Consider the following 14806-nt stretch of genomic DNA (forward strand, 5'->3'; position numbering starts at 1 on the left):
CTCTCTCTCTCTCTCTCTCTCTCTCTCTCTCTCTCTCACACACACACACACACACACACACATGCTATTCCTTTTATGGGACCTCAACTGAGTCATAGAGGCTAAGGTAAAAGGGATAATACTGTATAGTTGTTTGTTTTTAAAAAAGACTGGCTCCAACAGTGAGATCTCAAATGTTAGTCCTGTCTCTTATATAAGCCCTGTAATATAGCTAGATATTAGTTTCCATATCTTTAAAAGTCTGTGATAACAAAGTACTAAGAAACTCAGAGTACAGGAACATTTCAAGGGTTCAATGTGTATTGGTGGCTGCTTTCTTGGTATTGTAAACCATTATAGCCATTATCATTTGAGTCCACAGAGTAAATTGTGATTAATATCAGATCATTTACCTTTACATGAAGGGATACTATTTTTTTTTAAATTCTGGTCATAAAAACTTATGTTATGCATCACTTTTGACAATTCTAATGATAGAAAAAATAGTGCCACATACACTGGAGAGACAGATAATGTTCACTATTTTTCACATCAAGCACCATAGGTAGCAGGATATGAATTTTGGTAGTCCTCAACTATTTAATCTCCATCCCTCTCCTTTTCTCTCCAGTTTTTGTTTATACACTTATTTCTATTGGTTGGTCAACAAGGACTGCATGCAGCAGGCCAAGAAAATCAATAAACAATTGTTCAACATGTCATATTTTAAAAATCTGGACTTTTCGTCTGGAGCTCCTGCTTTCATTAATAGCCATTCCAGTGCTATAGAATAGTTTTAGAAAATCTGAGACCCATCGCTATTTAAAAGACAGAGTTTATTCTGGATCTCCCTGAAGTTCAAAATCACCGTTCAATAAGGCCTCAAGGTTGAGTTTCAGTCTATCCACACCCCAGGGGGTTTATCCCATAGTGAGAAATGTTCGAAAACACTAGAATCAACTAGTCTCTCTCTACAAACCCTTAGTTTACAAATCTGTTTAGTATAAATACATAAACACGACCGAGATGTGTGGAATCTGATTCTGGAAGTAAACCCACTCAATTATCATCTCACAACTGGGACGATCTCCAGCATTATGAACTTCAAATTGGTAAATATCTGAAAAATCTTCTGTATTAAAATATGAGAGTTAAAATAAACTCTAGGGAGTTTTAATTAAATCCAAATTGCTCTCATAGACTTTAGGCACCTAAATTCATGCCCTCAAAGGGGCTGGCACAGAACTTGAAACAGATTCTTATTCACATTCTTTCCAAGCTAGTTCCAGGTATCATACACAAGTCATTTAACATATTTAAACTTCACTTTCTTCTACAAAATGGCTATCAGTAATACCTATTCTACTGATCTCTCAGAATGGTCTTAATGATCAAATGAAGAACTGTGAGAGTCATTTGTAAACATTAATAAACTATATAAATGTTAATTTCTACAATAAGACTTAAGAAAACAGAGAGAACCTGAACTAACTGAAAAGGCATTTCCCCATTACTGAGCCATAATCCATTCCCTGGGAAAACACTGGACACATCTCAATGATGTTTATGTATTTATACTAAACTGAAATTTGTAAACTAAGCACCCACCTGAGAATATAACACTATCATCTCAGTCTATTTTACCTATCTGAATACCATGATAAAGTAAAAACTAATGAAACCACTACTATAGTCCTAATTTCTCCATCTTAAAATTCCTATTGTTGGGAATTCCAGGTGGGGGGAGGAGGGATAGAACCATGCCTCAGATAAATCCAGATGCTGCATACATAGCTACTGACCTTACCTTTGGTCTCCAGAGTCACTGGGTCAGAACACTCTCCAGCCACAGCTTTGTTACAAGCTCGTACTCTGAAATTCATATACTTTGAATCAAACCTTAAACCTGAAAAAATGAAAATGGTTTTCAGACATGAAAAGTAAAGGAATCTACTCTAAAAGTAGGAGTATGAACCTTCAGACAGACATTTTTCCCTTTGTGGAACTTTCTCTTTACTCAGGAAGATTATAAATTTATGTTAAAACAGTAGTAATGCATGAAATCAGAGGAATAATGATTTATCTATTGTTTTCTTCAAAAGAAATAAGTTATACAGTTTACCAATGAATTTTTTAAAACATAGTGATAAGAGGTTCTGTCAAGCCTCATTAAAAGTAATGTTGCATTAAAGGACAGAAGCTGGAATTTAAAATAACATATTCAATTTCTAGAAAGTAAACTCCCTAAGGAATTTTATATTTATGAAACACTGTCATTTTAAAAAAATATATTTTATTGATTTTTTACAGAGAGGAAGGGAGAGGGATAGAGAGTTAGAAACATCGATGCGAGAGAAACATCGATCAGCTGCCTCCTGCATACCCCCTACTGGGGATGTGCCCACAACCAAGGTACATGCCCTTGACCGGAATTGAACCTGGGACCCTTCGGTCCGCAGGCCGATGCTCTATCCACTGAGCCAAACCGGTTAGGGCAACACTGTCATTTTTTGTGAAAAATAAATTTAAAGAAAAGTGAAGCATATGGATTAATAGCAAAACTCTGAAGTTAGTCATGTCTAGATTAAAAGAGTCTAAAAATTACTAGCTGTGGGACTTTCAACAACATGACAGAGCTACAGTTTTGAATCTGCAGAACAGAAATAATAAAACCAACCTCATAATTCTACATAGTAAATGAGATGTTATTATACTGGTTATTTGAGATGTACTATGTAATACATTTCAGCCTAGCTTCTGACAAATGTTCAGTGTTCAATAATGGTAAAGTTACTAATGTTATTGATCATCCATAAGAAGCATTTACTAACTCAGGCAACATTAGGTCATTTCAAATACCCAAGGTCCCCTATATATGGAGATACCTTTTTAAAGACTTTCAAAAGGCTAACGAACAAATTTCTAATACCAAGTCACAGTTCTACTCTAAGTATTACTGTGAAGGTAATCCTAAAAGGATTAAAGGCAACAATATTTGTGGTTCTGTGTGTACATCTAGAAAGTTGACAGTTTTTTGGTTGATAGAAAACCAAGGTAAAAATTAAATATTCTGAAATATTGTTTCCAAAACATCCTTCATGCTTGTTCTACATACATTGTTTTACCAGGTTGCAAATATCCAGAAGGAATTTAAATTATAGAAGAGAAATTCACTTCTATAATGAATACATAAAAAATTGGCTAAAGAAACTTAACGTTATCTTTTAAAGTAACTAAAAATATTTTTCTTAATTACATTTATTTTCTGAGAAAGATTCATGAAATGCAGTCATTTTACCTGACAGTGTATATTCGGTACCCTTAATATTATCAATTATGTCCCAGCATCGCTCATCCTTTACACGTGGAAGTCCATCAAAATTAGTTTTCCTATATTCCAGTATAAAATGATCAATCTTATTATCTTCTTCTGGCATTCTCCAAGCTACTGTTACAGCATTGTCAGCCACCAAACACTCTACTGGATCTATCTCTGGAGCTTTGGGGACTGAAGAAAAAAGAAAAAGGCTAATTTATTCTAGTACTAAACCAATATTTATGTCTGTCATTCAAACTATGGTTTTCATGTTGCTTTTGAACTATTCAATTGAATCAGGCTAAGAGAAGAGATATCCTATAAATACAATATATTTTTCAAAGCTTTGTTTAAAAATTCATGTTTAAAAGTTTTTTCATAGACTTATTCAAAGTTTATTAAATCCTAGTTGGCAAAAAGCAATTCAAACATGCTAAGAATAAAGAATCAAGAATTACTTGTTACTTCTCAACATGTACTTTTAATCTATTTCAAACAGCTGTAGGCTATAAATTAAATCACTATTGAGAAAATAACTTGCTTTAACTCCAATAATTAAAATAATTCAAAATATTTTCAATGTATTTTAAAAATCTTTGTTTATAAAATAATTGTAATTCCTCACACTAAACAAAAATGAACTCCTCAATCCCCAAATACTTAAGAACTTTAAAGTGTTTTTCAGAGTTTTCTGAATCATCAAAATAAATAGGGATAAATGAGCCACAATTAACTTGTATGAACATTAATCAACTTCTTTTCCATAAAAGAGATTTTTCCATAGATCCTCAACATTAACAGATGTTTCATTTACATATCAACAGGCGAATTGGAGAATGTGATCCTCCACTGATACGAATGTGTCTGAAATGTGTGAAACTGTGCAGGTATTATATTTAAACATTTTGTCACTGAAAAAAGTTTTAGTGACAATGCTATCCAACAGTGTACTGAAAGTTTTAGTAAATGCAGTAAGACAAGAAAAGGAAGTAAAAGGAAGTAAATAGATTACGGAGGAAGAAATATAACTGTCTTTGTTTGCTGATGACATGATTATCTATGGAGAAAACCCAAAGAATCAATGAAAAATTTCCTGGAATTAGCAAGAGATTATAGCAAGTAAGTAGCAGCCAGGATTAAAATCTAAGAAGTCTGTGTGCAGGATCCAGTGCATTACATTGTGGTGTACTGCTATGTCAAACTAACAATAAAATATCTCCCTTAATGGGATTCTTAAAAATGGAATTTTAACTACCAGTAAAATAATTCTCTAAAAATGAAGTCTAGCAAATTTAATTATTCCTAGAATGAAAAAACTTATGCTATATTTCTTTAATATTTACATTCCAATATTTATACAGAAACATCTTGCAGAAAATATATTTTTATATATAAACTAGAGGCCCGGTGCATGAGATTTGTGCACGGGTGGGTTGGGGGGGGGGGTTCCTCAGCCCAGCCTGCACCCTCTCACAGACCAGGACCCTTTGGGGGATTTCTGCCTGCCAGCTTAGACCCGATCCCCTCAGGGATCGGGCCTAAACCGGCAGTCAGACATCCCTTTCGCAGTCTGGGGCTCTTGCAGTCCAGGACGCCTCACTCCTTACCGCCTGCCTGCAGCGGAGGTGGGAAAGGCTCCCGCCACCACTGTTGCACTCGCCAGCTATAAGCCCAGCCTATGGCTGAGCGGCGCTCCTCCTATGGGAGCGCACTGACCATTAGGGGGCAGTTCCTCCATTGAGCATCTGCCTTCTGGTGGTCAGTGCACACCATAGCGACTGGTTGTTCCTCCGTTCGGTTGATTTGCATATTAGGCTTTTATTATATAGAATTTACATGTAATATGTATGCTTACTGACCTGGCAAAAACTTCAAAGTCTGCAACATCTGTCTTTCCTGAGAAAAATCCACCATTAAATGAGTCATGTTGTCACTGACCTTTGGTTTCAAAGAAAGGCGAAAGGCTGAAGCCATTGTTACTCTGCAGCAAATACAAACATACTTTTAAAAATAAAAGAATGGGAAGTATCATATATTTAATTTATAAAATGAAAAGATAGAAATGATTTCACTCTAGTGATTTCAGAAATTTTAACAAAGATAACCCAACTAAATAGAAATTTGCTTAGTCTTTGAAAATTAACTAAATAAAAAAACTGTAAAGTGTTTTTAAATTTAAAGACACTTTCCTCCAGCCAGTTTTATAAAACTGCATTCAAATACAAGTATCACAAGAGACAAATATTCAGTATAAATCATCTTTAACAGACCCAACAGCCATCTAAATCTCTGTACACTCAAGCTTACTGACTTCCTGATGCCAGCCTCACTCCTTTTCATATGCCAAATGATGATCTGTACATATATCCTAATTCAAACATTCTCCCTAGTAGTAACAGCTACTCCATGTGTCCTCAAATAAGAGTAGAGGTACATTGACCAAATACTGGATAGCTTGGTAGTGGCTAAGGACAGGCCATAGATGAGAAAGGAGAGAAGTGAAATCACTAGTAGGTGTCACTCTGATTGTCAACATCAGCTACATGGAAGGATACAGGAGAAACACCACTATGAAACCACACATAGAAATAGCAGGAGTTTAAGAAATATTAGATGAATGTGGTATAAAAAAAACACACCAAAAACAAAAAAAGAAAGAAGCCATACCAGACCTCATTTAATCCACAGTATGGGAAACCTGTTCTGTCGATTAAAACTGGGAAGAAAAGAAATTATCATGTTCTGGCCCAGCTGGCGTAGCTCAGTGGTTGAGCATCGACCTATGAACCAGGAGTTTATAGTTCTATTCCCAGTCCCATGCCCAGGTTGTGGGCTTGATCCCCAGTGTGGGGTGTGCAGGAGGCAGCCGATCAATGATTCTCTCTCATCATGGATGTTTCTATCTTTCTCCCCCTCTCCCTTCCTCTCTGAAATCAATAAAAATATTTTTTTAAAAATATATATTAAAAACTGTATTTTAAAAAATTATCATATTCTATTAATTTGTCATTTTGTTTCAAATTTGTTTTTCATATTATAATAAATTTCCACAAGTATCACATAGTATCTTTTGTCAAAGAATAATACAAAAGTAATATTCATGAGTGTTGTCCTCCTAGTACACAATTTGGGAGAGGGAGTAAATAGAGCTGGAGGAACAAAGAGAACAGCATGCCTAGTCATTCAGATCTGCCAAATCTACTCTACAAATCAATGATTTAAAAGATACCAAACTTGTCGCTGAAGTCAGTCATTTTAGGATGAAAAATGTCTAACTGTTGCTGTATCCAGTTACTTTTAAAACTAGGAAAGTAATCACTTTATTTAGAAACAAAGTTAACTGATCTATTTATCAAGAAAAAAGTGTTATACTTAAATATAATTTATGGAGAAGGGAATTCACACTTACTGAACTCCAGTCATAACACTGACTTTCTCACATACTACTTTAAGCTGCTGGTTCTCAATAATAAAATTTCAGATGACATCAATTAAGGAGTTAAGAACAAAGGCTAAGTCTTACATACTTTGTTCTTTACAGCCCGAAGTATCTTTTGATTTGAAGACTCTGAGAGAGCTATATTCAGATAGGTACTTAGTAAATGCCCACAGAATCAATGAATGGGTTTGAACCTACTTAGTTGCTTCTAAACCTGATTATTAAAATGCATTTTTTGAACTTTTGAGAAAAAAATATCTGAAAGTATTTTAGGAAATTTAATTCTGAAACTTTATCTGCAAAACTTGATTTAATCACTAAGGCCTCAAAGAAAAAGAATGTTCTCCCCAAAACCAATAGAAAGGTCTATCAAAGCCTAAAAAAACAAGAATAATGACCTTCATTTTCTAGTCAATGAAAATTTCAGTCTCCATAAATCAAGTTAGATGTACAACAATGCTATAATCTTTCAAAAGACTGAACATTTTATTTCTAAACTGAACACATTTAAACAATTGTGCCTCAAAGCCCCAACTAATAATGTGAAATCCATAGATAATTATATTACAGGATCTATGTCATTACAAATGTTTTTTATTCACCCTGACTTTCTTGATTTATTTCTAATAGTAAAGCTGAATACAAGGCTCACACTTCTCCATTTTATTTTTGCAAAAATAAAATAACTGCAAAACATACAGATGGACACTTTTAATTTCCTCAAACTACCTACCTAATTAACAACTCTTCCTTTCATGACCTCTTTCCTTCAAGAACCAGTAACTCCCGCAATATGCCTCAACGAATCATCTTCCAACATTACTAAGCACCCAGACGTGTATACCAGTGCTCTGTAAAGAGATCTGCTATTTATCATCTTCTCATTTCTGTCTTTAGTGTTTCCTGTCACTCCATTATTCTACAACTTCTGTCACACCAAATGATAAATACTGAGTTCTCACAGATACTTTCATTTTCATATATTTGATTCCTTGCTCAGATTATGTTACACACTCTTCCTTAAAATACCACTTTCAACCTCATATAAGGGGATAATCCTTTCTTCATTTAGTAAAAATAATTATTTTATTATGACTCTCTGTTTTCATATTATGAATAGCAATAATGGAATTCTAGAAGCTTGCTTCTTAGAAGCACCTAAAAACTGTATCAGAGAAACTGGACATTATGAAACTAAAAATCAAGGTTAAAAAATTAAACCCAAACCCAGAAATGTTCCTTAGGTAAGAAGTAAACATTTTGTGGGCAGCCAAAAAAAACATTATAGGCTCTGAAAAGCAAAACAAAACAAACAAATAAATGGAGTTTGCTCTGGCCAAAAAAAGAAATTCTGACTTCTGAGATCCCCTGGATACTGATGAAATCAAGCCAACAAGTTGGCTTAGAAGAAGAGGGAAAGAGATCAAGTTTCACTGAAGAATATATTCAGACGTGAACACTGATCATAACATTAAATTCTGACAAACAAATCTGGATGGTCAGGGGTAAGGACAGAATTCCGGGAAGCACAAAACCATAGAGATTCCTAGGAGAAGAACAAGGGAGGATATTGCAAGGACTCTCACAAAGTCTTTGGACAGCCCAAAGCCTGATTAGGCAGTGACTTCTAACCCAGATAATCAGGGACCAGAGCACGATTTAGTGGAATACGTGGCTAAATAGAAGAATAATCTAGCCAGGGTGGGAAGAAGGATCGCTCACAGTGAATTCCAACAAACACAACCCAAAACTACCTTATCCAAAACACTACCTAGCATCCAATCCTCAAACACGAATATTTTCACCTTCAAACTCTCATAATCTCCTTTCTACATTTAGGATTTATAACAATGATCCATGTTTTTAACCAATCCCTGATATAAAATTTACAAAAAATATAAAAATATTTGTGCTAAAAATGCTACGACTGTCATGTGAATCTTGCCTTAGTCAAATAAACAGCCATGAGAGAAACCCAGAATTAAAGTGTTCAGCCAAGATTAACAACAGAGACACTGGTTTTCACACAACCTACAATGAATAGTTTTTAAATTATCTGATGAAGAATAATTTCACCTAGGATTCAGAGTGGGGATTTGAAGAGCCGTGCCTTTCAGAGAATCTCATAATCCTCCAATGAAGAAACCTAAGTGATCACCTCACTGGAGTCAATGGTCAGTGACTAGCCAGGCAGATCCCAATCCAAAATGCCAGCAGCTTCTGTAGCCTTTTAGTGTATTCATTATAGCAAGTACTCAGTTTGCTTACTTAATCCTGACTCTGCCAATGAGAGAGACCTTATAAACTAGAGTCTTTCATTATTTTCTTTAATATTCTCTTCCCATAAACTGGTAGTAGTGGCATTAGAAAGAGAAAGAGATGGCACCAGGAACAGGATGAAACGAGAATACAAAGGTGTTAACCAGGAGAGCAGTGAGAGAGCTTTAGCTCCTGAAGACGATCTAAAATGCTGTGACTTCTCAGAAAATAAGACACACATATAAAATTTAAGAACAACAAAAAATGCATTCCAGGAATATTTTTTTAATTATTTAAATTGGTTCCCCACCATTAGCATAGTCAATTAAGAACTGTAGTAAAACTAGTACTAAAACTAACTATATTATACCAGAAATGAAATTCTTTTGGAAGTACATAATTGTCCACAACTATGTTTTTAAAAAATCTTGCTAACGTATTGCTTATTTCTGAAAATATGCAGAAGACATTTTTTTTTGTATTTGACCTTTAGGTATTTTTGTTTTAACTAAGAGTCTAGTAAAAAACTGTTCTTGAATTTCATTTCTGATTTCAATATCAACACAAATAAAAATGTAGGTTTTATTCCATACCTATCCTTGATCTGTCTGGCAGCCTTGGAGCAGATCAGGGAGGAGAGAAAGAAGGCAGTTAGTGCTTTTCATGCAAGTTTCAATGGCAGTGACATGCAAGAAAAGTTAGGATATAAACCCTGGAACAGATTAGTTCATATTCACCAAAACATAAATTATAGGAAATTTGTACAGTTTGCATCAGCTTGCATAATGTGATGTTAGAATTACAGTAGAAAATCTAGACCCCATATACACCACCTTAAAAGGAGGGAAAACAAACACTTTCAACTAAAACCAGATGACTACAAATGTTTTTTCTTACCTTAAGATTAACATAACACACCTCCACTTTCATTCAGTCAGTCACTCTTCCACTAGAACCACCACTCTCCTTCCTGGGCACCCATTTCTATGCATTCTGATGGTTTTCTTACATATTTCAAACCCGCTCTCCAATTTTTCTTCAGAGATCTCTTTCACCACTTCATAATCATTGTTCCAAGTTTTCTCTATATGACTTCACTGGGCAAAGACTGTATTCTGAGAGCTTGCCTGCTAACATATAAAACTAGGCTGCAGTTCTACATTCCTTTACCCCCCAAAGAGTTAAGTTCTAATGGCAAAAATTCAGAGGAAAAATACTTGGAGCAATGGGGTCTTTCCCTCAGATGACTTCATAGAAGCTGCCAACTTAAACTTAAACCTATTCTACATTAAGATCTTTTTTCTTCTCTCTCTCTCTCTCTCTCTCTCTCTCTCTCTCTCTCTCTCTCTCTCTCTCTCTCTCTCTCTCTCTCTCTCTCTCTCTCTCTCTCTCTCCCTCTCTCCCTCCCTTCCTTCCTTCCTTCCTTTCTTATTTTTTTTTTAGAATGCTAGCATAAGTTTAGGAAGGGGACACAGCTATTATTTGGTGGCAGTCCCAGAAAAATACAAGTAAAAACTGTTATCCCCTCTACATTCACATGCAATATATCCAACAAACTTTTTTTTCCATATTGACCAGAGTAATTAATGATATATCCATTGAAGATCATATTTTACTTGACACTCCATCCCCAGTGTCTAGCATAAAGCTTAGCACACAGTAATACTTAATAATTATTGAATGTAAATGAACATTAAATATGTATAATATGTATAACAAAGCTTCTGTTGCCCCTCATCTTCAGTTTTAACACTGTTCATACTAACAGTCATTTTTAAACCCATCCTAGAATATTCTGGTATGAGAACCTTTCTACACAAAAGAAGAAAACTGCAATTTAGATCAGCATATGATGCAGTTCCAGGACTATCATAATCAATCCTGTGACCTTGTATACTAATCATTCTATTTCTTTATTAAGGGATTTGGGTCCTTACTGTTTCTAAAGACCCTTTTTAAGCTCCACATTCTTCAGCAGACATCCCAATGCTGTGACAGCTATAATATGTTCCTTAAATCATGACACTATTTTGTTACTAGAATAAGAAATGTTATGGTGGTCAATTACATTGGGGGTTTTTGTGTGTTTTAAGTGTCGTCATTACAGCTAGCGTTACAAACCAAAGCTTTTAATATAAATGCCAATGGGAAGAGGACTCTTCTCTGTAGTTGATGTTTCTTCGCATACAGAGAAGCTCCACTGGCATTATCCCTTAGCCTCTCTGCTCCCTCATTTCTCCTGGGGAGGTGCAATGACCCAATCTGACTGACTGGCTTTGAAAGGAGACACCAGATCTAAGTAGCTCAGCACCTTTCCCTTTTTCTGGCAGCTTGCTTGCCCACAGAGAACATATACATATTCTGTTCTTTCCCTTGATGCAGTAAGTTTCACTGAAACAGGCTACCCCCACAGACACCTGAGGTAGCCCCCATACTGACCATACCTACGTGGGTAAACCTATTTCTACAATTAGGAAAGTTTGCCCATTGATATAAGCCAAATTCTCCAATACCGTTTTAACAATATTTGGCCTCTTATCAGCTTTATTGTTTTATCTTATTTCCCAAATGGTTTAGAACTTGGTTAAAGGAATATTACTAACCAGGCACTCTCAAATAACCCAACAATATAAAGACCATCACATTTTTTTAAACTGACCATAATTATTCAATTTTGTTTCTAGTGTTACTTAATTTACTAAGGTGCCATTTTTAGTGTGTGCAAGTATACACATGTACATGTGCATATAAAGCTTTCGTGTTATTTAATGTACTTGGCTGTTAGTGACAAACCAGAAATGAACAGATAAAAAGCCAGGTAATGTAGGAAAAACTGTTGGTAAAAACTGTTGATTTATACCCATTTGGTAAAGCTGGAGACTCAGTGCTTCTTCTTTTATTTAGGTTCAAATTTTATAGTACATTCACTGTGTAAATGCAGGAAGGTTGAAAAGTTATTCTGTACAATGATAAAGAGTAGGAAGTCTCAAATTCTGAAATTATTTCTCTAATAAGGCCCAATTTTTTAAAAAATTTCTTGAATTGGAGAATAGGTTAATTTTTTTTCTAGAATTTCTTCTCCCAAAGCAGAAAACTGTCCAAAAGATACACATTGCAATGTTGCTTGATTCCTCTAAGTTTCAATTTCAACTGTTATGCATTTTGTCACTTAAACATCTCTGCTTACTAAGTACATTTATTGGCAACTACATAATTCCACTTAGTGAGCTATGAAGAAGCCTCAGTGAATACTTAGAATTTTAGGTTATGATACTGTATATTACTGGAAGTCTTCAAGAAGTATTAGTCATATTACCTTGCTCAACATGACTATTTCCTATTTCAATTTTGATCACTATTTCTATTTCAATCTTCTAATGAAATATTGTTTGCCAACACTTCATTTCCCTCTGTTCATATCAGACATGACTCCTTTTTGTCTTTCCCTTCCTCCAACTCTCCATTAATTGTTTTTAAAATCTTATAATTCTGATCTTTATTTTTATCAGTTATAGAAATCTGTCACCTAAAAAGAATTGTAGTAAGAGTACAATGTAGTAGTAATCACAAATGGTTCTTCATAATTACAAATTAAATATAAAGACAAACCAGATCTTTTCCCAATCTCTCATTTTTAATCTGCAATTAGTGGATATAGAAACTATTTTCTTCCGTGACTTTATCCAGCCCTTTGAAAGTTAAGATCTTATTGTTTCTATATTCTTTCTTAAACCCTCATTTTTCTCCTTTTATAGAAAGACTAGAGGCCCGGTGCATGAATTCGTGCATGGGTGGGGGGGGGATCTCTAGGCCTGGCTGCAATCGGGGCTGTTTTACCCAGTCCGGGGGGAGGGACTGCGGGAGGTTGGCTATGGGAGCACACTGACCACCAGGGGGCAGCTCCTGTGTTGAGCGCCTGCCCCCGGTGGTCAGTGCGCATCATAGTGACCAGTCGTAACGGTCACTTATGCTTTTATATAGATAGATGTTAGAAGCAAAGTACCCTAAAATAATTCTATTTATGGAGCAGCTAAATTGAATAGTATATTCTAAACACAGTTAAAATAAGTTTTAGGCCTTGCTTATTGTACTCAATGAATCATTTTCCCAAACAGAAAAAAATTTGAGATTTCCAAATTTCTTCCCCATCAGCAGAGATTGTTTTAACTCATGAGCAAAAAATAAGAAGCAATGACCAAAGTTTAAGAGATCTGAGTTTCAGCCCATCACATTAACTAGCAAGTTAGTTAACTCTATTAGGACTCATTTATCTCATATATAAAATGATGAGCACTAAGATATCTTCCAACCCTGAAAGTCCATCCTAAGCCATCTTATATGTAGATAACTTTTAAAAATTATCCAAAATGAATTAAACATTCTAATAGAATTTGCTGAAATATGGGCTGAAATGGAAAAGAGGTGGCAAAGAGTTAGTTAAAATCAGAGAGCACTAAAAAAAAATAAAAAAAAAATCAGAGAGCATTGATAATCAGGAACCAAAATAAGAATATATCTATTTCTGAATTATAATTGCTGAGAGAAAAATACATTATTCCTGTCAAAAGGATGAATCTAGCTAAAGCTAGATGTCAAAACTGGTATTTGCCTGAGAGGATTTATCCTTATTTTGATTTGCAGTAAATCCCAATAGAATTCCTAGTAAAATCTGAATGCCACACAACACTGAGAAACGTTTCCAGTCTTATCTACATGTTCCCATTGTTTTATACTTCAAAATTTCCTACTAGATTTGGGAGAGATAATTTCATAATGTTTCCTGAGACAATCTGAAAATGTATAAGGGGCAAATATTTCATACTTTTTCAATACTTTTTTATAATATATAATTGAGACGTCTACCCTCACCCCCAAAATACCATATTAAGAAAATAATTTGGGAAATGAAGGAGACTCAGTTACAGAGAGTGAAAAGAGGTAGTTTCAAAATGCTATTTTTCCTTAGGCAAAAATACCAACTTTCAAAGAAAATAACACTGCATACCAGTTGCTTCCATACATTAGAAGCTTTATAATTTCAATATAAATGTTTATAGAAAGAACTATTTTTAAAAAACACATTCACAAAGTCATAGTAAATAACTTGAAATAAACTTTGAATATAGTACTGCTCACATCTGTTCTATGACTAAGGACATTTATATAATAGACTACATTTTTATAGAACATAAACACTCAAGTAGAGGGGGAAAATTGTAGCTTGCACTATTCTTAACAAATATTTAGGTTGGCCCACAGAAGCAGCTTCTGCTCCCTTGGAAATACTGAGGGAGCTTCCATCCCTCTCCTTATTTGCTCCTCCCAGTGGTCAGAGCCTGACACCCACTGAACAATATTCCAATGATTGTGCGTCAGAAGTGGGAATTACACAAAACCCATTCTCCTTTTTCATCTGTGATCAAATGTAGAAGATATTATTTCCTTTTTGCCTTAATCTGTACATTTCATTTCATTGTAGGCACCTGGACAGGTAACCATTCCATCCTTTCCAGTCTAAGAAGTGGGTTATGTGTGGCAAGATTGTGATAAAATGGCTGGTAAGTTATATTGACTTGGAAATTGTCCCACAGACTCAGCTCTTCATAAGTAGAATTCAAGTTATAGATTCAGGGGGTAGGAAAAGATAGGGATATTAATTTTGGCAAAGGGTCCAAGCAGTGTCGTGCAGGCCATCTATTAGCAAAAAACCCAGGTTTGGTGGGTTTTGGCTACTTATCCATCCAGAAATAAAGTTAATGATCAGATCTCACTTGCTGGTGATCTTTCTGCATATATTTATTGTCAACCAAACT

At 34.9% G+C, this 14806-nt stretch overlaps 1 protein-coding gene across 1 annotated transcript in view; it reads right to left on the reverse strand.

Moving 5' to 3' along the window:
* FSD1L (fibronectin type III and SPRY domain containing 1-like) overlaps positions 1-14806 on the reverse strand; it is a 48210-nt gene that overhangs the window by 18890 nt on the left and 14514 nt on the right. Inside the window, exons 6-9 of the mRNA XM_005859827.2 lie at positions 9587-9609; positions 5155-5276; positions 3278-3487; positions 1787-1885 (exon numbers count right to left, since the gene is read on the reverse strand). Coding sequence (XP_005859889.1) covers positions 1787-1885; positions 3278-3487; positions 5155-5276; positions 9587-9609 — 454 coding nt within the window. The remainder of the gene's footprint in view (positions 1-1786; positions 1886-3277; positions 3488-5154; positions 5277-9586; positions 9610-14806) is intronic.

The sequence above is a fragment of the Myotis brandtii genome, unplaced genomic scaffold, assembly GCF_000412655.1.
Source record: "Myotis brandtii unplaced genomic scaffold, ASM41265v1 scaffold13, whole genome shotgun sequence".
NCBI classification, from domain to species: Eukaryota; Metazoa; Chordata; class Mammalia; order Chiroptera; family Vespertilionidae; genus Myotis; species Myotis brandtii.